Source organism: Ranitomeya variabilis, chromosome 2 (genome assembly GCF_051348905.1).
Source record: "Ranitomeya variabilis isolate aRanVar5 chromosome 2, aRanVar5.hap1, whole genome shotgun sequence".
In the NCBI taxonomy this organism is placed as follows: Eukaryota; Metazoa; Chordata; class Amphibia; order Anura; family Dendrobatidae; genus Ranitomeya; species Ranitomeya variabilis.
Window position 1 is genome coordinate 461385461 of NC_135233.1, and position 23825 is coordinate 461409285.

Sequence of the window (23825 nt, forward strand, 5' to 3'; positions counted from 1 at the left end):
AAAAAATGTGATTCAACCATTGTTTTTGGGGTCTTCATTGTGCAGTAAAAATGAGCGGGAAACCTGATTTCCCAGGCGAGTGTGATTTACATTACTAGCCAAACATGTGTAATATTATTAAAGTGGTTAAAAATGTGTAAAATAAAAAAAAAAGGTTTGTGTTGCATTTTTCTGGGCCAAGTAATTTTGTCACTTTTCTGTTGATGGACCTGTGTTAGGGCTTGGTTTTCGTGTGGCCAGCTGACAGATTTATTGATACCTTGATTGCCATTTATTGTAATTTGTAAGATTTGCGCGGTGGGAAAAATGTGCAATTCTGAGGTTTAGATTTCTTTCTCTCTTTATGTCGTTAATTGCACAAATTTATCTTTTTATATTTTTATTTAATATATGTGAATGTACTTAATATCTTTATTTTTATTATTTAAATATTTTTTTTAATACAATGATTAAAGGAGAAGGATTCAAATTGTTCTTACTTTATTTGTTCTTTTCCTTGAAGGAATTGAACCAGTGATCATTTAATTCTATACACTACTGTACTGTATTGTAGTATACACTTAAAATGACATTCTCCTCTAAAGACCAGCCCAGATGAGCTTCAGAAAGATCAAAATGTTAGCCATGGAGGTCTTCAGAAGGCTCTTGCCGGCCATGGCACCCCATGCTCGTGCTGCGGGGAGCTGATGGGCTGATGGGAGCCAGTGCATCTATGTTCTGTCTTATGTCACTTCTTTTAACAGCTTCAATGGGTTATCCACTACAATATATTTTTGTTATTATGGGTCATAGATAAAGATTAGCGAACCCGAACTCAAAAGTTTGGGGTTCGATCTGGACAGTTAATGCCAATGGTAAAGGCAGAAAATGGACTTCTCCCTGAAGAGAATTGTCTAGCTCAAGAATTTGGGTCATCATTGCTTTCAATGGGGTTCGGGATCTGGGTCAAGTTCGGGTAAAGTTCTGGCACCTGAACCGAACATTGGATTAAAGTTCGGGTTGGGTACTAGAACCCAAATTTCCAAGGGTCTGCTTATTCTTAGTCATGGCCCTAAGCACTAACAGGCAGGTAATTACTAACTACCTGTCTGTTGTGCTCAGCGTTGATCTCTGCCGCCACAGAGCGGTCACAGAATGCTCTTGCCTACAATTCAGCAGCTTCTGATGACATTATGTTGACAGAGCAGCGGCTTCTCATCCACTCTGCTATGTTGATGGAGCATGACTGCCAACACAATGCTGATTGACAGCCGGATCTCTGTGGCCTAACTGCGGGGAGCTGGCTGTCGATCAGCATGACATTGGCAGCCAAGCACTGTTGACAGAGCAGCCTAGGAGAAGAAGAGCTGCTCTGTTGACATGGAGCAGCTGAATTACCGGTGACTGCTCTGAGCCAGCCCCGGGTAGAATAAGCAGGTAGTTGCCTCTGTTAGCACCTGTCTGTTGGTTTTTAGGCCCAAATAAAAAATTATATAACAGTCCTGAACAAACTCTTACAGGGTTAAGAAACCTTGAAGCAGTTAACAGAACTGGTTCAGTTTTTGGGTGGTTTCGTTTGGAAACTATAGAAAAAGTGTAGCTGCCAAAGAGACGCTGGCAAATACTCTTCGGAAGAATAACCACCAGAGTTTTCCTGAAGTGTTCTCGCCTTGGAAAACTTGGCGGTTCCACCAGTGTCTTAATGCTGTGTGCACATACCCTTACAAGACACATTATTGTAGGAGAATTCTAGTTTTGACATGTTAAGGAGAAGAACAAGGCACTTACCTGATGCAACAGGGGGGATATACTGCACCACCTGCGTAGCGCACAAGCAGTAGGGAAGGATACACCGCACCACCTGCATAGCGCACAAGCAGTATTGAGTGATAGACTGCACCACCTGCATAGCGCACAAGCAGTAGGGAAGGATACACTGCACCACCTGCATAGCGCACAAGCAGTATTGAGTGATAGACTGCACCACCTGCATAGCGCACAAGCAGTAAGGAAGGATACACTGCAGCACCTGCATAGCGCACAAGCAGTAGGGAGGGATAGACTGCACCACCTGCATAGTGCACAAGCAGTAGGGAGGGATACACCCCACCACCTGCATAGCACACAAGCAGTAGAGAGGGATACACCGCACCACCTGCATAGCGCAAAAGCAGTAGAGAGGGATACACTGCACCAACTGCATAGCGCACAAGCAGTAGGGAGGGATACATCGCACCACCTGCATAGCGCACAAGCAGTAGAGAGGGATACACCGCACCACCTGCATAGCACACAAGCAGTAGGGAGGGATACACTGCACCACCTGCATAGCGCACAAGCAGTAGAGAGGGATACACCGCACCACCTGCATAGCACACAAGCAGTAGAGAGGGATACACCGCACCACCTGCATAGCGCACAAGCAGTAGGGAGGGATACACTGCACCACCTGCATAGCACACAAGCAGTAGAGAGGGATACACCGCACCACCTGCATAGCGCAAAAGCAGTAGGGAGGGATACACTGCACCACCTGCATAGCGCACAAGCAGTAGAGAGGGATACACTGCACCACCTGCATAGCGCACAAGCAGTAGGGAGGGATACACCCCACCACCTGTATAGCACACAAGCAGTAGGGAGGGATACACCGCACCACCTGCATAGCGCACAAGCAATAGTAAATCTCCCCTATTTTTCTTTTGGTTTAAATTAAGATGCCATTGTTATGTATGTAAATGTACCAGTGGTTTCAGTTTATACATATACAGTATAATATATATATATATATATATATATATATATATATATATATATAGTACTGCTCCAGATGATCCCTAATGGAATGGCCACTATGTTAATTTGTCTCGATGCATTCCTTTCCATCTACATGAAATACTTACATAATTAATGAGGCTTCTATACACACAAGTCTAACAAGTTTAGCGTGTCAAATGTGCCAACAATCATTTAGCAGCCAATATAACTTCGAAATTACAAGTAACGTCCTTTGTATCCCAATATTGGAGATTTAGAAACGGGGGGGGGGGGGGGGGGGGAGATTAGACATCAATCAAGATTTGCTAATATCTTTTTAGAATATCCTATTGTTCAGCTTCTCTTCATTTCCTAGATCCTTGAAGATTCTCAACAATGTTCCTGAATGAGAAATGATATTCTCACATACCTAAAATGCTAATTCCCGCATACCTAGAATGAAGAGATTCCTACTATTGTATCCAGTTGAGGTAGTTTCTTGAGTGTAACATGTGAGCGGTGCTAATCTCTCTTTTGTCCTTTTAGATTGGGACAATCACAAACGGTGTGAATAAAATGAACCTTCAGGTTTACAGAGGATTACCTGAACTCTCATGGGTGTACACAGGAATTATAGTGCTCAGACTGGCTCCATCCCAAACTGTGGTAGTTTCCTTGCAATTATCAGTCAGTGAGGTTTTAGTCTGAGCCCTAATTTTGTATTAAACGAGCAACAGGGTTTGATATCTGTATCTGAAATCCTGAGGGAGTGGGAAGATCCAATAGTGCTGGAGAATGTTAAATGAGGATACTTTTTGGGGTGGTAAATGAAAAAATAAGTCTAAATTCAAACTTTCTTCACAACCTGGGAATTTACTGGTGTTTTTTTCAAGTACATAAATTAGTCTGTTGAATGGATTAATATCTTTAGTATAGAAAGTAATTCTTTAAAGTGCTTAAAGGGAATGTCCGGCCTTAAGCCAAAAGTCTACAGTCACATCATCATCCTCACATTGCGCGATTGTTACACCCCTGGTTTTCGCTTCACATCATAAAACAATTTGTTTTTACATCGGTATGTACAGTGTGGAGTCATTCTAGAAGACTAGTGAGAAATTTCTCCCTGTTAATACCTTGAGATGCCATGTATTGGTACTTTTTACCTATAATACATAAATCCATTGAAAGACAGCAATGGGTGTCCTGTAATCTCAGGCAACTTGCAAGCCAATTGGGAGTCATTAATGGTCTGTTTAGACACCTCGGCCACAATCCTATGCACACAGAATGATAGGTAATATGATCATTGTGTGCACAAAGATCATCAAGTTATCAGTAGCTCATCACCTGTTCACAGGAGTTTTTACTGGTCCATGTAAACTTCAAGTTTTATATTGTCGCACAACGTTTAGACGTTAGTGGCAACATCAACTGTCAGGGACCGCGATGGGATTGTCGATCATGCCAATATTTGCAGTCTGTTAGTATCAACTTTTCAGGCCGATAAAAAATATAAAATGCTGGTGAGCATTTTCTTCACAAAGTTGTATTTTTGTCATATAGCTGATGTCTTCCTAAAAAATATGGCAATTGTTTTCTATTTTTCATTGGCTGTTTGTTTTGGGTTTGTTTTCCTGCTTCTTGGAACATTAAAACCGTGTAACTGGGTCGCACTGGTTGCTACCAGTTTTGAGGTGATGGCACTGCTTAACATCTTCCCATTTCAAAGGAAGTAACCATGATGTGTCTTTCAACGTTTCTGTGGTTGACCTCTGTGTTTAACATTCTCAACATTGCCCATTTCTTGATGTCCTCAATGATGAAGAAAAACAGGCAGACACTTATCCATCATGCGATACCATCAGGGAAGCATCTAATTGGAACCAAATATATTCTGCAGCAGGACAACGACCCCGGACATACAGCCAATGTCATTAAGAACCATCATTAGCTTTAAAAAAATAAAGTTCTGGAAGTGATGATATGGACCTCACAGAGACCTGATCTCACATCATCCAGTCTGTCTGGGATTACATGAAAAGACTTGGATTTGTGCAAGCGACATTCACAGAAGATCTGTGGTTAGTTCTCCACGATGTTCGGAAAAACTCCCTGCCAAATTTCTTCCACAACTGTGTGCAAGTGCCTAAAAGAATTGATAGATAGATGCTGTTTTTAACAAATAATGATTTGATTTAGATTTCTCCTTTGTTCATTCCCTTTAGCTTTTTTGTTAGGTTATATAAATTATTAATATATATTGTGAGGCAGTGAGGGGAACCATATACAAAGGTCGTTATATTTCCCCCAGGATGTGAGTAGAAAAATACTGAACTCGATGAGGTGTAATTACAGCCACAGCTGTGGATAGAACACAAAAGTGAGTGTGAATTTGGTCAAGCTATTTGACCGAGACATATTTAGGAAAACCTGACATTGACTTTTATTTTTGGAGAAATCTGTAGGAAGGTAGTGGGACGGATCTCTCCCTCCAGTCCGGGTCTTGGAAGTGGCCCATGTCCACAATTCCCATTTAAACTTTCAGGTAAGGGTTGGGTGAGTCAGTGTTGGTTTGCAAGCAGCAGAGCTGAAGGCTCTGTGTATGCCTGTCTGTGTGAAATTGAGCATAGACCAGATTCAGAGATTAGAGCAAAGACATACCACACCCATGAGTTATACAGTGGTGCAGTCGTCAATGGCAATAGACCAATACAGACTTTTCGGCTGCGAACTGGATGATAAAGTTTGGATTTATTTTGTATGTTAGCAAATAAAGACATTTAAGTCGAACTTTCTTGGGTCACGGCCTCATTGCCACACGGACGTGAAAGCCGCTCTTTCAATATTGCAAGATCCCGTCCGTACAGCCAGGGCCGGACTGGGACTAAAATTCAGCCCTGGCATTTGAAGTCACACAGGCCCACTTGTCACATGGTGACTGTATAATATCTTTGTACACTTGTAGGCTACAAGAAGTGAGGGGAGTGTAACACGACTATATAACATATAATCACAGCTGTATCCAGCATTACAGCTCAGCCCCCATAGAATGCAATACAGCACAGCCCCCATAGAATGTAATACAGCCAGCCCCCATAGACTATAATACAGCACAGCCCCATAGAATGTAATGCTGCACAGCCCCCATAGAATGTAATGCTGCACAGCCCCCATAGAATGTAATGCAGCACAGCCCCCATAGAATGTAATGCAGCACAGCCCCATAGAATGTAATACAGCCAGCCCCCATAGAATGTAATACAGCCAGCCCCCATAGAATGTAATGCAGCACAGCCCCCATAGAATGTAATGCAGCACAGCCCCCATAGAATGTAATGCAGCCAGCCCCCATAGAATGTAATACAGCCAGCCCCCATAGACTATAATACAGCACAGCCCCATAGAATGTAATGCTGCACAGCCCCCACAGAATGTAATACAGCACAGCCCCCATAGAATGTAATACAGCCAGCCCCCATAGACTATAATACAGCACAGCCCCATAGAATGTAATGCTGCACAGCCCCCATAGAATGTAATGCAGCACAGCCCCCATAGAATGTAATGCAGCACAGCCCCATAGAATGTAATACAGCCAGCCCCCATAGAATGTAATACAGCCAGCCCCCATAGAATGTAATTCAGCACAGCCCCCATAGAATGTAATGCAGCACAGCCCCCATAGAATGTAATGCAGCCAGCCACCATAGAATGTAATGCAGCCAGCTACCATACAATATAATGCAGCACAGCCCCCATAGAATGTAATGCAGCCAGCCACCATAGAATGTAATGCAGCCAGCCACCATACAATATAATGCAGCACAGCCCCATAGAATGTAATGCAGCACAGCCCCCATACAATATAATGCAGCACAGCCCCATAGAATGTAATGCAGCACAGCCCCATAGAATGTAATGCAGCACAGCCCCATAGAATATAATGCAGCACAGGCCCATAGAATATAATGCAGCACAGCCCCATAGAATATAATGCAGCACAGCCCCATAGAATATAATGCAGCACAGGCCCATAGAATATAATGCAGCACAGGCCCATAGAATGGAATGAAGCACAGCCCCATAGAATATAATGCAGCACAGCCCCATAGAATATAATGCAGCACAGCCCCATAGAATATAATGCAGCACAGGCCCATAGAATATAATGCAGCACAGGCCCATAGAATGGAATGCAGCACAGGCCCATAAAATGGAATGCAGCACAGGCCCATAGAATGGAATGCAGCACAGGCCCATAGAATACAATGCATCACAGGCCCATAGAATACAATGCAGCACAGGCCCATAGAATATAATGCAGCACAGGCCCATAGAATGGAATGCAGCACAGGCCCATAGAATGGAATGCAGCACAGGCCCATAGAATGCAATGCAGCACAGGCCCATAGAATACAATGCAGCACAGGCCCATAGAATACAATGCAGCACAGGCCCATAGAATGGAATGCAGCACAGCCCCATAGAATATAATGCAGCACAGCCCCATAGAATATAATGCAGCACAGGCCCATAGAATATAATGCAGCACAAGCCCATAGAATATAATGCAGCACAGGCCCATAGAATACAATGCAGCACAGGCCCATAGAATATAATGCAGCACAGGCCCATAGAATGGAATGCAGCACAAGCCCATAGAATGGAATGCAGCACAGGCCCATAGAATATAATGCAGCACAGGCCCATAGAATATAATGCAGCACAGGCCCATAGAATATAATGCAGCACAGGCCCATAGAATGGAATGCAGCCAGCCCCATAGAATGTAATGCAGCCAGCCCCCATAGAATGTAATACAGCCAGCCCCCATAGACTATAATACAGCACAGCCCCATAGAATGTAATGCTGCACAGCTACCACAGAATGTAATACAGCACAGCCCCCATAGAATGTAATACAGCCAGCCCCCATAGACTATAATACAGCACAGCCCCATAGAATGTAATGCTGCACAGCCCCCATAGAATGTAATGCAGCACAGCCCCCATAGAATGTAATGCAGCACAGCCCCCATAGAATGTAATGCAGCACAGCCCCCATAGAATGTAATGCAGCCAGCCACCATAGAATTTAATGCAGCCAGCTACCATACAATATAATGCAGCACAGCCCCCATAGAATGTAATGCAGCCAGCCACCATAGAATGTAATGCAGCCAGCCACCATACAATATAATGCAGCACAGCCCCATAGAATGTAATGCAGCACAGCCCCCATACAATATAATGCAGCACAGCCCCATAGAATGTAATGCAGCACAGCCCCATAGAATGTAATGCAGCACAGCCCCATAGAATATAATGCAGCACAGGCCCATAGAATATAATGCAGCACAGGCCCATAGAATATAATGCAGCACAGGCCCATAGAATGGAATGCAGCACAGCCCCATAGAATATAATGCAGCACAGCCCCATAGAATATAATGCAGCACAGGCCCATAGAATATAATGCAGCACAGGCCCATAGAATATAATGCAGCACAGGCCCATAGAATGGAATGCAGCACAGCCCCATAGAATATAATGCAGCACAGCCCCATAGAATATAATGCAGCACAGCCCCATAGAATATAATGCAGCACAGGCCCATAGAATATAATGCAGCACAGGCCCATAGAATGGAATGCAGCACAGGCCCATAAAATGGAATGCAGCACAGGCCCATAGAATGGAATGCAGCACAGGCCCATAGAATACAATGCATCACAGGCCCATAGAATACAATGCAGCACAGGCCCATAGAATATAATGCAGCACAGGCCCATAGAATGGAATGCAGCACAGGCCCATAGAATGGAATGCAGCACAGGCCCATAGAATACAATGCAGCACAGGCCCATAGAATACAATGCAGCACAGGCCCATAGAATACAATGCAGCACAGGCCCATAGAATGGAATGCAGCCAGCCCCATAGAATATAATGCAGCCAGCCCCATAGAATATAATGCAGCAGAGGCCCATAGAATGGAATGCAGCACAGGCCCATAGAATGGAATGCAGCACAGGCCCATAGAATACAATGCAGCACAGGCCCATAGAATATAATGCAGCACAGGCCCATAGAATGGAATGCAGCCAGCCCCATAGAATATAATGCAGCCAGCCCCATAGAATATAATGCAGCACAGGCCCATAGAATGGAATGCAGCACAGGCCCATAGAATGGAATGCAGCACAGGCCCATAGAATACAATGCAGCACAGGCCCATAGAATACAATGCAGCACAGGCCCATAGAATACAATGCAGCACAGGCCCATAGAATGGAATGCAGCACAGCCCCATAGAATATAATGCAGCACAGCCCCATAGAATATAATGCAGCACAGGCCCATAGAATATAATGCAGCACAAGCCCATAGAATATAATGCAGCACAGGCCCATAGAATACAATGCAGCACAGGCCCATAGAATATAATGCAGCACAGGCCCATAGAATGGAATGCAGCACAAGCCCATAGAATGGAATGCAGCACAGGCCCATAGAATATAATGCAGCACAGGCCCATAGAATATAATGCAGCACAGGCCCATAGAATATAATGCAGCACAGGCCCATAGAATGGAATGCAGCCAGCCCCATAGAATGTAATGCAGCCAGCCCCCATAGAATGTAATACAGCCAGCCCCCATAGACTATAATACAGCACAGCCCCATAGAATGTAATGCTGCACAGCTACCACAGAATGTAATACAGCACAGCCCCCATAGAATGTAATACAGCCAGCCCCCATAGACTATAATACAGCACAGCCCCATAGAATGTAATGCTGCACAGCCCCCATAGAATGTAATGCAGCACAGCCCCCATAGAATGTAATGCAGCACAGCCCCCATAGAATGTAATGCAGCACAGCCCCCATAGAATGTAATGCAGCCAGCCACCATAGAATTTAATGCAGCCAGCTACCATACAATATAATGCAGCACAGCCCCCATAGAATGTAATGCAGCCAGCCACCATAGAATGTAATGCAGCCAGCCACCATACAATATAATGCAGCACAGCCCCATAGAATGTAATGCAGCACAGCCCCCATACAATATAATGCAGCACAGCCCCATAGAATGTAATGCAGCACAGCCCCATAGAATGTAATGCAGCACAGCCCCATAGAATATAATGCAGCACAGGCCCATAGAATATAATGCAGCACAGGCCCATAGAATATAATGCAGCACAGGCCCATAGAATGGAATGCAGCACAGCCCCATAGAATATAATGCAGCACAGCCCCATAGAATATAATGCAGCACAGGCCCATAGAATATAATGCAGCACAGCCCCATAGAATATAATGCAGCACAGGCCCATAGAATGGAATGCAGCACAGCCCCATAGAATATAATGCAGCACAGCCCCATAGAATATAATGCAGCACAGCCCCATAGAATATAATGCAGCACAGGCCCATAGAATATAATGCAGCACAGGCCCATAGAATGGAATGCAGCACAGGCCCATAAAATGGAATGCAGCACAGGCCCATAGAATGGAATGCAGCACAGGCCCATAGAATACAATGCATCACAGGCCCATAGAATACAATGCAGCACAGGCCCATAGAATATAATGCAGCACAGGCCCATAGAATGGAATGCAGCACAGGCCCATAGAATGGAATGCAGCACAGGCCCATAGAATACAATGCAGCACAGGCCCATAGAATACAATGCAGCACAGGCCCATAGAATACAATGCAGCACAGGCCCATAGAATGGAATGCAGCCAGCCCCATAGAATATAATGCAGCCAGCCCCATAGAATATAATGCAGCAGAGGCCCATAGAATGGAATGCAGCACAGGCCCATAGAATGGAATGCAGCACAGGCCCATAGAATACAATGCAGCACAGGCCCATAGAATATAATGCAGCACAGGCCCATAGAATGGAATGCAGCACAGCCCCATAGAATATAATGCAAAAAAGCCCCATAGAATATAATGCAGCAGAGGCCCATAGAATGGAATGCAGCACAGGCCCATAGAATATAATGCAGCAGAGGCCCATAGAATGGAATGCAGCACAGGCCCATAGAATATAATGCAGCAGAGGCCCATAGAATGGAATGCAGCACAGGCCCATAGAATATAATGCAGCAGAGGCCCATAGAATGGAATGCAGCACAGGCCCATAGAATATAATGCAGCAGAGGCCCATAGAATGGAATGCAGCACAGGCCCATAGAATATAATGCAGCAGAGGCCCATAGAATGGAATGCAGCCAGCCCCATAGAATATAATGCAGCAGAGGCCCATAGAATGGAATGCAGCCAGCCCCATAGAATATAATGCAGCAGAGGCCCATAGAATGGAATGCAGCCAGCCCCATAGAATATAATGCAGCAGAGTCCCATAGAATGGAATGCAGCACAGGCCCATAGAATATAATGCAGCACAGGCCCATAGAATACAATGCAGCACAGGCCCATAGAATACAATGCAGCAGAGGCCCATAGAATGGAATGCAGCACCCCCCCCCCAATAGCTCCACAATCCAGTCATCACTCATTGATAAAAAAAAAACAAAAAACACTACTCACCTTTCCTCCTGCCCCGCGCTGCTCTGGCTCTGGTCTCAGCAGTCGCAGTCTGCCCGCCCGGTCACACAGCAGGTGCGCGATGATATGACGTCATCGCGCCCCTGCAGTGTCAGCGGCAGGCAGAGCGGGGAATGATGGGAGAGGAAGCGTCAGCAGACGCTCTCTCCTCCATCATTGCATTCAACTGTACCGGCGTCTATGACGCCGGTATAGTTGAATGCGGGGCCGGGAGTGCGCCGACAGCGGGGAGAGTGCGCCGACAGCGGGGAGAGTGTGCCGACAGCGGGGAGAGTGTGCCGACAGCGGCACACTCGAGCGGCCCACTACTGCCACCGGCCCTTCTGGCATTTGCCAGAACTGCCCGATGGCCAGTCCGGCCCTGCGTACAGCAATGAGGCAGTGACCCAAGAAAGTTCAACTTACCGTAAATGTCTTTCTTTGCTAACTTATATATATACTTAATGTATATTTCTTTTGAACATGGGTGTGCCTTGTGTTTAGAACTCATTTCTTTCATTAATCATACTCAAGAATTTGTCTTGCCATTATCCATAATATACATAAAATCAAAACAATCCCACCCAGAAGAACAGGCTCTAATGTCCACACTGTGGAGCTTGCTGTACATTGGTACTGGTTTGGATTAGGGCAGGTGAAGACGGCCGTAGATTTTCTCATCTGAGAGAATCGAGCTGATTATGCAAATGACACTCTGATCAAACTCTGATCAGAGTGTCAGCATAGTGTGATCCGATTATCTAGGATGAGGAGAAGATGGAAAAAATTGCTCCATCTTCTCCATTCTGTCAATGGGACTGCACTCAGATGTCATCCGAGTGCAGTCTGATGGTTTCCATGCACTCACTGACTTGCATGGCCGAGTGCGTTCTAAATATCGGATAAAACTTGGGCACGTAGCAATGTTTTCTTTGGACTGTCTCTGTCCGAGGGCAAAATCAGACATGTGCACGGCCCCTTAGACTAACACTGTTCCAGGTGTGATCCGATTTTTTGTCATATCGCACTCGGACCGAAAATATGCTAATCTGCAAGAGCCCTTAGAGAAACTAAATACTACATGACGGAAAATGCACCAGGCGAAACGAGGCTGCTGGCCACAAAGAAATATGTAGACCCCTCACCTCCGATATTCCAATTATTATACTGGTGGCTTCTAATGTTTAAGAGAGGCCATAATTCCCATTACGTGCTATCTCTGCGCTGATCATAGTTACTCCCCTATGAGTTATATAAAGGACTATACTCGGAATTATTTGATACTGAAAAACCATTAATTGTCTTCTGTGACGTAGGTAAAAAAAAACCCACCCAAAATGTTTCCTTGATTCTTCCATACATTACTGTTATCCCCTCTCATTAAGACACACCGAAGGATAATGATAGTGGGATTCATACTTTACCTATTGTGATCATAGCAATGCTTAACCCAAACCACACCAGCAAAATAAATATCTGAACTCCTTAAAAGAAGAAAAATAATACTATGATTAATTAATAATAAAAAACAACAATGCAATCATAGTTACATAGGTTGAAAAAAAGACTGGTTTATTTTTACACCAGTCTAAACCCTTTTAAAAATATTTTTATTCCCTGGACAACCCCTTTAAATTGCCCTCTGTTTAGCATATTCAACAGCATGTTGATCAAAATCTTCTTTACAGAAACAACATTTGGGACACAAATTTTAATAAAAATGAAGGGGAATTTGTCAGCACGATTCTCCCCTCCCCTTACTTTTTATATGTCATGTCCTCTTGAATGATATAATCCTATCCACACCTTTAGTAATGCTATCTGAAACATCGCTGTTTTAATTATTATGCAAATAAAACTTCAGTGCTCTGGGAGTGTCAAAGCACTTGCCAAGCCTCTGCCTTTCAAGTTTTATTCTCCACCTATCCCCACCTTCCTCTGCTTGACTGATAGGTTAAGTCAATAAGCTATCAGGTAAACAGAGGAAGGTAGGGAATAAACCTAAAAGAAACAGAGGTTTGGGAAGTGCTTTGACACTCCCAGAGCACTTAAGCCTCATTTGCATGTGGATAAAAACAGCAATTTTGCAGCAATGGACCAATAGATTGCATAAGTTGTGGATGATATTGTCTTTCAGAGAGCAATATGACCACGGAAACAGTTTTTGTGAGTAAGTCATGCCGACAGATTCCCTGTAAGATAAATGAGACTTAAAGGGAACCTATCATGTAAAATAACGCTATGAACCTGCAGATATGGGGTTAATCTACAAGTTAATGTCCTGACACTGCACCTCCAGCACTGAGAGCCCGTCTTTTCTGGAGGAAATGAAGTTTATTCCTACCACCAACTTTCGACTTCCAGTCATAGGCCGGCGCCGGCAATGGCTGACAGCTGGTCCTAATGATGAGCTGCTGTCAGTCAGTGCTGGGGGTGTGGTTACAGCCGCCACTCTCTCTTTGAGCGGTGACGGAAAACGTGCCCTTGACTCACAGAGCGACGTTACTGGGGGGGGGGGAACAAAGTTCATTTCCACCCGGCAGTGGGGCTCTCAGTCCCAGCACCGCACGGTGTCAGAACGCCTTTCTAACCTACAGATTAACCCCAAATCTCCAGATTAATAGAGTTATTTTACATGACAAGTTTCCTTTAAAAAAACTGAGGAATATTTTGAACTAATATGGTATGTTGAACTAAGAATACGCCTAAAAAATGCCTCTCACACAGCCAAACCAGATCTCCGCTTTGCACTGATGAGTGGCAGTACCCCGAAACACAGTATCTGCAAATTGAGATTCTGGTTTGGCTACTATCCTAAGTCATGTTACAAGGCTCGTTAAAGGGTCGACATTGACTTTTAGGATCGCTACATCCAATAGGTGGCACTAGAGTTCTAGTTCTCTTCCTCTCTGAAGAGACAATTTGCATAAGAAGTAAGAAAAATGACAATTTAACGTATCACATAAAAAGAAGGTTCCTTACCTCCACTAAATGTGACTCCCATGATTATATGATGCCCTGAAATATACATTATTTGAAATGACTTTTTATTCTATAAACGCCATAAACTGTTCTACATAAATAATCTCTTATATCATTCTTTTATTTTTTGTTTAAAGTTTATTTAACTTATAAGGGTAATCCCTTAACTTTTGTCTGCTAAGCACAGTCAGAGCCGAAAAAACGCAACTATAGTAATCTCATGTACGACAAAAGAAACAACGGAGCGTTCAGATTTTCTGCTACAAACATTGATCTAAGCACATCACAAAACCCCTTGTTATGTTACGGCACATATAACTGACCTTAATATAATTAACACAAAAAGAACAACCAGTATACTGTGCTATATTAAAAGATAATCTTTATTAGACAAAACTACAAACACCTTTAGCCACAATAACAATTCTTGTTTATCTCTAATATAAATAGATATAATAATGTATGTCACTACTTGATAGGTATAGGAAAATTCATCAACGCTGTTTAGATCTACCACTCATGTAAAAAAAGTGCTCAGTGTTATTCACAGTAACAGCCCCCCAGGTGGCGCCCAAATAGCATAGACACCTATATCACTATGGGGTCAATTAACCGCAGGTTTAAATAGGACACTTACATGACAGGGTGATCTTTAGCAGCGTGGTTTTCCGAAGCGCCCCAACGCGCGTTTCGTCCCTTCGTCAGGAGGCGAACATTATAGGGCGGGTGTATACGTATTAAATAGGGACTAATGTCCAATAGGGAAACCAGTTTCTGTGTTACACAGCTACGTTTAATCTAGGATACACGTCACATCCGGTGCCTGGTGCGCGTGCGTGGGCGGCAACATCCGTCTCCTAGGTGCCATGGTTTGCGGCCGTGGAACGCAAGCCTACCTGGGCAGTCATGATGACGGCGCAGGCGCCCTGCTCCTGGTGACCGCTCACCATCACACCGACAGACGTGACGACCGCGCACGCGTCGCATCGGATGGATAGAACAGAAGGACTCGACTACCGCTAGTTAAAGTGAGTAGTGCATTAAAAGTGCACTAAGAAGTGAATGTATATGCAGAATAACTGCTCTTGTGTTAAAGTGCTTGGTGCATAGATATTATACTTAAGGTGAAAAGATGTGCAATAGTAACTACATAATTGTTCTTATTAAAATCAGTCAGATAAAAACCACAATGTGAGATCCAATGCCAATATTGGCTACTCATATCCGAATAAAATACCCACAAAAATAATATAATTATAAAATGCATTAAATGCTAACCTATAACAGCATATTTGTTACACCTAAAAAGTGCCATTGTGAATTTTGATAACAATGGTGAACATTTATCATTTAGTGAACTTCACAAGACTCATATAATAATAAAACCATATGTACACACATATGACAGTATGATTATAACATATACAAAGTGCCATTCATGGATGTAAACAACTACCCATATACAGAATATACGCCTTCTATTTTGTCGTCGTCCTTTCTTCATACTAAAATGTCCAAATCTGATATTGATGTCATATCCTTATATTTCCTGTTCATATATGGATGAAACGTAGAGCCTGTTACCCATATTGGTAAGAAATAACCTATGACATAATTACAAGAGTAGAAATATTAAAACAGAAAAGATACATTAAAAATATATAAAATCACCCACCCCATACCAATAAAATACCAACCCCATTAACAAGATATTGATCAAAAAACTACTACAGGTAGGAACTAAATCCAAAATTCTCATTTAGTCCTAATGGTGTCACGGTTTGCAAATGGTAAATCCAGCGGCTTTCAATTTGTGCCAATTTTTTAAAAAGATCACCGCCCCGTTGTCCCATTGACACCTGGTCTATCACTCTCACTTTTAGTAAACTTGAATCCGAATTGTGAAAATCCCTGAAATGCCTCGGTAGTGTTTTTAGAGGTTCCTCTGTAGTATCATCTTTAGACTTGGTTTTGTCGATATCCCGCACATGTTCCCTAACTCGGATTTTTAATTCGCGGGTTGTCATCCCCACGTAGATCTTTGTGCATGGACATTGGGCATAATAAATGACACCCGTGGATGAGCACGTGAGTCTATGCCAGATTTTAAATGTACGTGTGCCACTCGAGTTTTTGAAATCTTTACATTTGACCAGATTTTTACAGGCCTTGCATAGGCCACATGGAAAGCAGCCTTTTAGTGCTGCTAGATCAGATCCTTTGTGCTTATGATGATCAGCCACATAGTGGCTGTTCACAAGGAGATCCCTAAGATTTCTAGATCTTCTTGCAGTAATCAAAGGCTCCGGTGGGATGACTTTTTTTAAAATTGGGTCAGTTTTTAAAACACTCCAATGTTTTTGGAGAACTTCCCTGACGTTGTCCCATTGATCTGTAAATGATGTTATAAATCTGAGTTGGTCTTTCTTCCTATTATCCTCTGGAAGGGCAGGCTTGTACAGAAGAGTGTTTCTAGAGGAATGATTTGCTCTTTTATAGCCTCTACGGATGGTTCTATGACTATAGCCTCTATCCCGAAATCTGGAGTAGAGATCCCTAGATTGTTTTTGAAAATTTTCCTCAGTAGAGCATATTCTTCTAATCCGAAGATGCTGGCCTATCGGGATACCACTTATTGTTTTGCGTGGATGGAGTGACTCCGCATGAAGAATGGTATTGGTCGCCGTAGGTTTTCTATATACATCTGTGACCAGTGTTCCATATTCATCAGCTCGGACCGTGACGTCGAGAAAATTCACCTCTCTACCACAGCTGTATGTAAGTTTGATATTCTGGTCATTGTCATTTAACACGTCAATCATGTTTTTTAGTTCCTCCTTAGACCCCTCCCATATAAACCACACATCATCTATATAGCAGATCCAGTGATGGATCTTGTCCGCATTCTCTATGGGATTACTCTGGAAAATATCTCGTTCCCAGAACCCAAGGAACAAGTTTGCATATGATGGGGCACAAGTGGCCCCCATCGCAGTTCCCTGGGTCTGGAGATAGATCTGATTATTAAATATGAAGCAGTTATGTTTCAATATAAAATCCAGAAGTTCGATGATGAGGTCTGCGAGGGATCTATCCAGATTACTGGATTGGAGGAACCAAGAAACTGCCCTGATACCATCAGTGTGCCTGATTGACGTGTAAAGACTCTCAATGTCTGCTGTCACCATTACCATATCGTCATGCAGAGTCAGGCCATCAAAGTGTCCAAGTGCCGAGGTAGTGTCCCTGATATATGAGGGTAATGTGGAAACCAATGGTTTGAGATAAAAATCAATCATCTGGCATACCACTTCACTAAGTCCCCCAATTCCCGACACAATTGGACGCCCAGGAGGGTCAGTTGGATTCTTGTGTACTTTTGGGACTAAGTAAAAGGTAGGCAGCCTTGGTTTCACAGATAGGATAGTTTCCATCATTTTTTTCGGGATAACATTATTATCATATGCTCGAGTCACAATGGTAGTCAATTCCCCTTGAAATTTCACCAACGGATTGCTTGGAAGTTTTTTATAGCAATTCCTGTCCATCAGCAGTCTCATGGCTTGTTTCTCGTATAATGCCTTAGGCCATATGACAAGGTTACCACCTTTGTCAGCTGGCTTAAAGCAGACATCAGACCATGACTGCATCTCTTTGATGGCCACCATCGTCTGTTTGTCAGACCGATGTCTTGTATTTTTTCCCAGCTTTTCCACATCCTCCGTAACAAGTTTAACAAATATATCTATAGCTGAGCATGAGTTAAAGCTGGGAAAGGTCTTAGATCTCATAAACATATGAGTGGGGAAATTGCTTACCATTGTTGTGCCCTCTTCTGCCAGAGATTCAAGAATAGCCAAGGTTTCCTGTTCCTCCTCAGTATCCATTTTCCTGGATTCAGTGTCAGTTTTCTCATGAAACCGCTTCAATATCATTTTTCTTGCAAAAAGATGTATGTCTTTCACTATTGTGAATGTATCTAGAGGGGCATCAGGAGAAAACGTTAAACCTTTTTCCAAAATATTCAATTGGATATCAGTTAAGACATGAGATGATAGATTTAATACCTTCGGGTGTTCTCCTTTTTTACGACCTTGGTTGAAAAAATCTTTTGGATACCCATTTCCTCCAAATCTGGTTTTGATTGTCCTCTGATTTGTTTCCTCCCTCTCTGAACTAGTAGAGGCATTGCTGGTTTGTGAGGAAAGTGACACATTGGATCCCTTTCGTTTGAACGATCCCTGTAGTTGTCCAGCTCTATATTGCCACCTGTACACTCTCCTCAATTCATCGTCTTGCGCATCTCTTTGATATTTTTTCATTTTATTATCACTTATTTCTTTTTCCCATTTACTCAGATCTCTATCGACGACAAAATAGAAGGCGTATATTCTGTATATGGGTAGTTGTTTACATCCATGAATGGCACTTTGTATATGTTATAATCATACTGTCATATGTGTGTACATATGGTTTTATTATTATATGAGTCTTGTGAAGTTCACTAAATGATAAATGTTCACCATTGTTATCAAAATTCACAATGGCACTTTTTAGGTGTAACAAATATGCTGTTATAGGTTAGCATTTAATGCATTTTATAATTATATTATTTTTGTGGGTATTTTATTCGGATATGAGTAGCCAATATTGGCATTGGATCTCACATTGTGGTTTTTATCTGACTGATTTTAATAAGAACAATTATGTAGTTACTATTGCACATCTTTTCACCTTAAGTATAATATCTATGCACCAAGCACTTTAACACAAGAGCAGTTATTCTGCATATACATTCACTTCTTAGTGCACTTTTAATGCACTACTCACTTTAACTAGCGGTAGTCGAGTCCTTCTGTTCTATCTATCCGATGCGACGCGTGCGCGGTCGTCACGTCTGTCGGTGTGATGGTGAGCGGTCACCAGGAGCAGGGCGCCTGCGCCGTCATCATGACTGCCCAGGTAGGCTTGCGTTCCACGGCCGCAAACCATGGCACCTAGGAGACGGATGTTGCCGCCCACGCACGCGCACCAGGCACCGGATGTGACGTGTATCCTAGATTAAACGTAGCTGTGTAACACAGAAACTGGTTTCCCTATTGGACATTAGTCCCTATTTAATACGTATACACCCGCCCTATAATGTTCGCCTCCTGACGAAGGGACGAAACGCGCGTTGGGGCGCTTCGGAAAACCACGCTGCTAAAGATCACCCTGTCATGTAAGTGTCCTATTTAAACCTGCGGTTAATTGACCCCATAGTGATATAGGTGTCTATGCTATTTGGGCGCCACCTGGGGGGCTGTTACTGTGAATAACACTGAGCACTTTTTTTACATGAGTGGTAGATCTAAACAGCGTTGATGAATTTTCCTATACCTATCAAGTAGTGACATACATTATTATATCTATTTATATTAGAGATAAACAAGAATTGTTATTGTGGCTAAAGGTGTTTGTAGTTTTGTCTAATAAAGATTATCTTTTAATATAGCACAGTATACTGGTTGTTCTTTTTGTGTTAATTAAACATTGATCTAAGCAACAATTCTGTGACTTACCTGCAGTTCTTGTTTCTTTCAAATCCAAGAAATCAGAAGAAACCTTTCATGAGAATCCAGAAGATAAAGGAAAAGGCAGCTAACACGTTTTTCACTTACTTTACCCTGCAGCCTATGGGATGTACCGGATTAAGGATGCAGCTACTAACAGCCCCGAAGGTAAAAGTGGAGAAATATCTATAATCTGCATGAAAAAAAAAATCTAAATAATGTGTGACTACACTGCAGGCCTGGCAAAAAGGCAAGAAGAAAAGCATGGATTGGCAACTAGAAAGGTGGTTTGTTTCTACTAACATGCACTTATGGCCCAGGGGGAAAAAAATTGGCTGTTCTGACTTAGGATACAAGTCTGCAGTCGCTCTATGTGACTGCAGACTTGTGAATCCTCACATCGCATGCATTGCATGCACAAGTATATGATTTGCATACGTGCAGTCATGTGCTGACTAGACTTACACAGCCTTGCTCAATGCAAGTGAAGACTGCGCTTCTCCTCCTGTGCACTAGAGTGTAGTATATACAGTGGGGCAAAAAAGTATTTAGTCAGTCAGCAATAGTGCAAGTTCCACCACTTAAAAAGATGAGAGGCGTCTGTAATTTACATCATAGGTAGACCTCAACTATGGGAGACAAACTGAGAAAAAAAAATCCAGAAAATCACATTGTCTGTTTTTTTATCATTTTTTTTTGCATTTTATGGTGGAAAATATTTGGTCAGAAACAAAATTTCATCTCAGTACTTTGTAATATTTCCTTTGTTGGCAATGACAGAGGTCAAACGTTTTCTGTAAGTCTTCACAAGGTTGCCACACACTGTTGTTGGTATGTTGGCCCATTCCTCCATGCAGATCTCCTCTAGAGCAGTGATGTTTTTGGCTTTTCGCTTGGCAACATGGACTTTCAACTCCCTCCAAAGGTTTTCTATTGGGTTGAGATCTGGAGACTGGCTAGGCCACTCCAGGACCTTGAAATGCTTCTTACGAAGCCACTCCTTCGTTGCCCTGGCGGTGTGCTTTGGATCATTGTCATGTTGAAAGACCCAGCCACGTTTCATCTTCAATGCCCTTGCTGATGGAAGGAGGTTTGCACTCAAAATCTCACGATACATGGCCCCATTCATTCTTTCATGTACCCGGATCAGTCGTCCTGGCCCCTTTGCAGAGAAACAGCCCCAAAGCATGATGTTTCCACCACCATGCTTTACAGTAGGTATGGTGTTTGATGGATGCAACTCAGTATTCTTTTTCCTCCAAAAACGACAAGTTGTGTTTCTACCAAACAGTTCCAGTTTGGTTTCATCAGACCATAGGACATTCTCCCAAAACTCCTCTGGATCATCCAAATGCTCTCTAGCAAACTTCAGACGGGCCCGGACATGTACTGGCTTAAGCAGTGGGACACGTCTGGCACTGCAGGATCTGAGTCCATGGTGGCGTAGTGTGTTACTTATGGTAGGCCTTGTTACATTGGTCCCAGCTCTCTGCAGTTCATTCACTAGGTCCCCCCGCGTGGTTCTGGGATTTTTGCTCACCGTTCTTGTGATCATTCTGACCCCACGGGGTGGGATTTTGCGTGGAGCCCCAGATCGAGGGAGATTATCAGTGGTCTTGTATGTCTTCCATTTTCTAATTATTGCTCCCACTGTTGATTTCTTCACTCCAAGCTGGTTGGCTATTGCAGATTCAGTCTTCCCAGCCTGGTGCAGGGCTACAATTTTGTTTCTGGTGTCCTTTGACAGCTCTTTGGTCTTCACCATAGTGGAGTTTGGAGTCAGACTGTTTGAGGGTGTGCACAGGTGTCTTTTTATACTGATAACAAGTTTAAACAGGTGCCATTACTACAGGTAATGAGTGGAGGAAAGAGGAGACTCTTAAAGAAGAAGTTACAGGTCTGTGAGAGCCAGAAATCTTGATTGTTTGTTTCTGACCAAATACTTATTTTCCACCATAAAATGCAAAAAAAATGATAAAAAAACAGACAATGTGATTTTCTGGATTTTTTTTTCTCAGTTTGTCTCCCATAGTTGAGATCTACCTATGATGTAAATTACAGACGCCTCTCATCTTTTTAAGTGGTGGAACTTGCACTATTGCTGACTGACTAAATACTTTTTTGCCCCACTGTATCATATACTTCAGGTGTAGTATATATATTATCCAATCTTGGCTTTACAGGTCTAATAACAGCAGCTGGGTTAGGTAAGCAGTAAGGATGGAGTAGAAACTGGAGAAGGCAGAGCTGCTGGTTAGCTGCAAAGTGAAGTGTGTTGGAGACAACAAGAGGTGTTTGTTTGGTGAACACGTTTAATGCAAATGTGAGCTGCTGCTGGGAATACCAAAGATAGTGAGGCTGTAAGGCTGGGGTCACACTTGGCGTAAGACAATACGCCACGTATTATACGTCCGTACTACGGCCGTAATACGGAGAAATGTTCCCAAAATATTGATCCGTAGTCAGGGTGTGTCAGCGTATTTTGCGCATGGCATCCTCCGTATGTAATCCGTATGGCATCTGTACTGCGAGATTTTCGCGCAGGCTTGCAAAACCGACATCTAATGGATTTATGTGCTCAAATGTTCGGGAAAACATATATACAGTATATATATATATATATATATATATATATATATATATATATATATCATTGAGACACATATATATATATTCTGTATTTAGATTTCATTCAGCGCGATATCTGTGAAAAGCCGGTAATTCAATTGCCGGCTTTTCATTTCTCCTGCACAAACCCGACAGGATATGAGACATGGTTTTCATACAGTAAACCATCTCATATCCCCTTTTTTTTTGCATATTCCACACTACTAATGTTAGTAGTGTGTATGTGCAAAATTTCAGCGCTGTAGCTGCTGAAATAAAGGGTTAAATGGCGGAAAAAATTGGCATGGGCTCCCGCGCAATTTTCTCCGCCAGAATGGTAAAGCCAGTGACTGAGGGCAGATATTAATAGCCAGGAGAGGGTCCATGGTTATTGCCCCCCCCCCCGGCTAAAAATCTATTATTTTGCCAAGCAAGGGCCTGGAAATGGATTGAGAGAACAATAAATTATTAAAACAACCGCTTTGTTTATTTCATTAAAATACTTTTAAATCATGTGTGTGTGTGTTTTTTATCCCTTTCAAACAATTGGATTAATAATGGATGGGTGACATAATTGACGCCTCTCCATTATTAATCTGGCTTAATGTCACCTTACAATAGCAAGGTGGCATTAACCCTTCATTACCCCATATCCCACCGCTACAGGGAGTGGGAAGAGAGTGGCCAAGTGCCAGAATAGGCGCATCTTCCAGATGTGCCTTTTCTGGGGTGGCTGGGGGCAGATGTTTTTAGCCAGGGGGGGGCCAATAACCATGGACCCTCTCCTGGCTATTAATATCTGCCCTCAGTCACTGGCTTTACCATTCTGGCTGAGAAAATTGCGCGGGAGCCCACGCCAATTTTTTCCGCCATTTAACCCTTTATTTCAGCAGCTACAGCACTGAAATTTTGCACATACACACTACTAACATTAGTAGTGTGGAATATGCAAAAAGAAAGGGGATATGAGATGGTTTACTGTATGTAAACCATATCTCATATCCTGTCGGGTTTGTGCAGGAGAAATGAAAAGCCGGCAATTGAATTACCGGCTTTTCACTAACACCGCTGCGTATTTCTCGCAGGTCACACTGCTGGTCCGTGTGGAATACGAATTTTTTTCGCCCCCATAGACTTTCATTGGCGATTTTTTTGCGCAATACGCTGACAAACGCAGCATGCTGCGATTTTGTACGGCCGTAGAAAGCCGTATAATACTGAACCGTAATATACGGCTAATAGGAGCAGCCCCATTGAGAATAATTGTGCCGTATGTTATGCGAGTTTTACGGACATAGTTTCTGCGCTCTTATGTCCGTAAAACTCGCATGTGTGACCCCGGCCTTAGGGTACTGTCACACAGTGGCACTTTTGT

The 23825-nt window shown here is 43.0% G+C and overlaps 1 protein-coding gene across 1 annotated transcript in view; it reads right to left on the minus strand.

Moving 5' to 3' along the window:
• LOC143806685 (transmembrane protein 272-like) overlaps positions 1–19969 on the minus strand; it is a 28434-nt gene extending 8465 nt beyond the window's left edge. Inside the window, exons 1-3 of the mRNA XM_077287485.1 lie at positions 19853–19969; positions 14292–14327; positions 12734–12793 (exon numbers count right to left, since the gene is read on the minus strand). Coding sequence (XP_077143600.1) covers positions 12734–12793; positions 14292–14313 — 82 coding nt within the window. The 5' untranslated portion in view covers positions 14314–14327; positions 19853–19969. The remainder of the gene's footprint in view (positions 1–12733; positions 12794–14291; positions 14328–19852) is intronic.
• Between the last annotated feature and the right edge of the window lie 3856 nt (positions 19970–23825).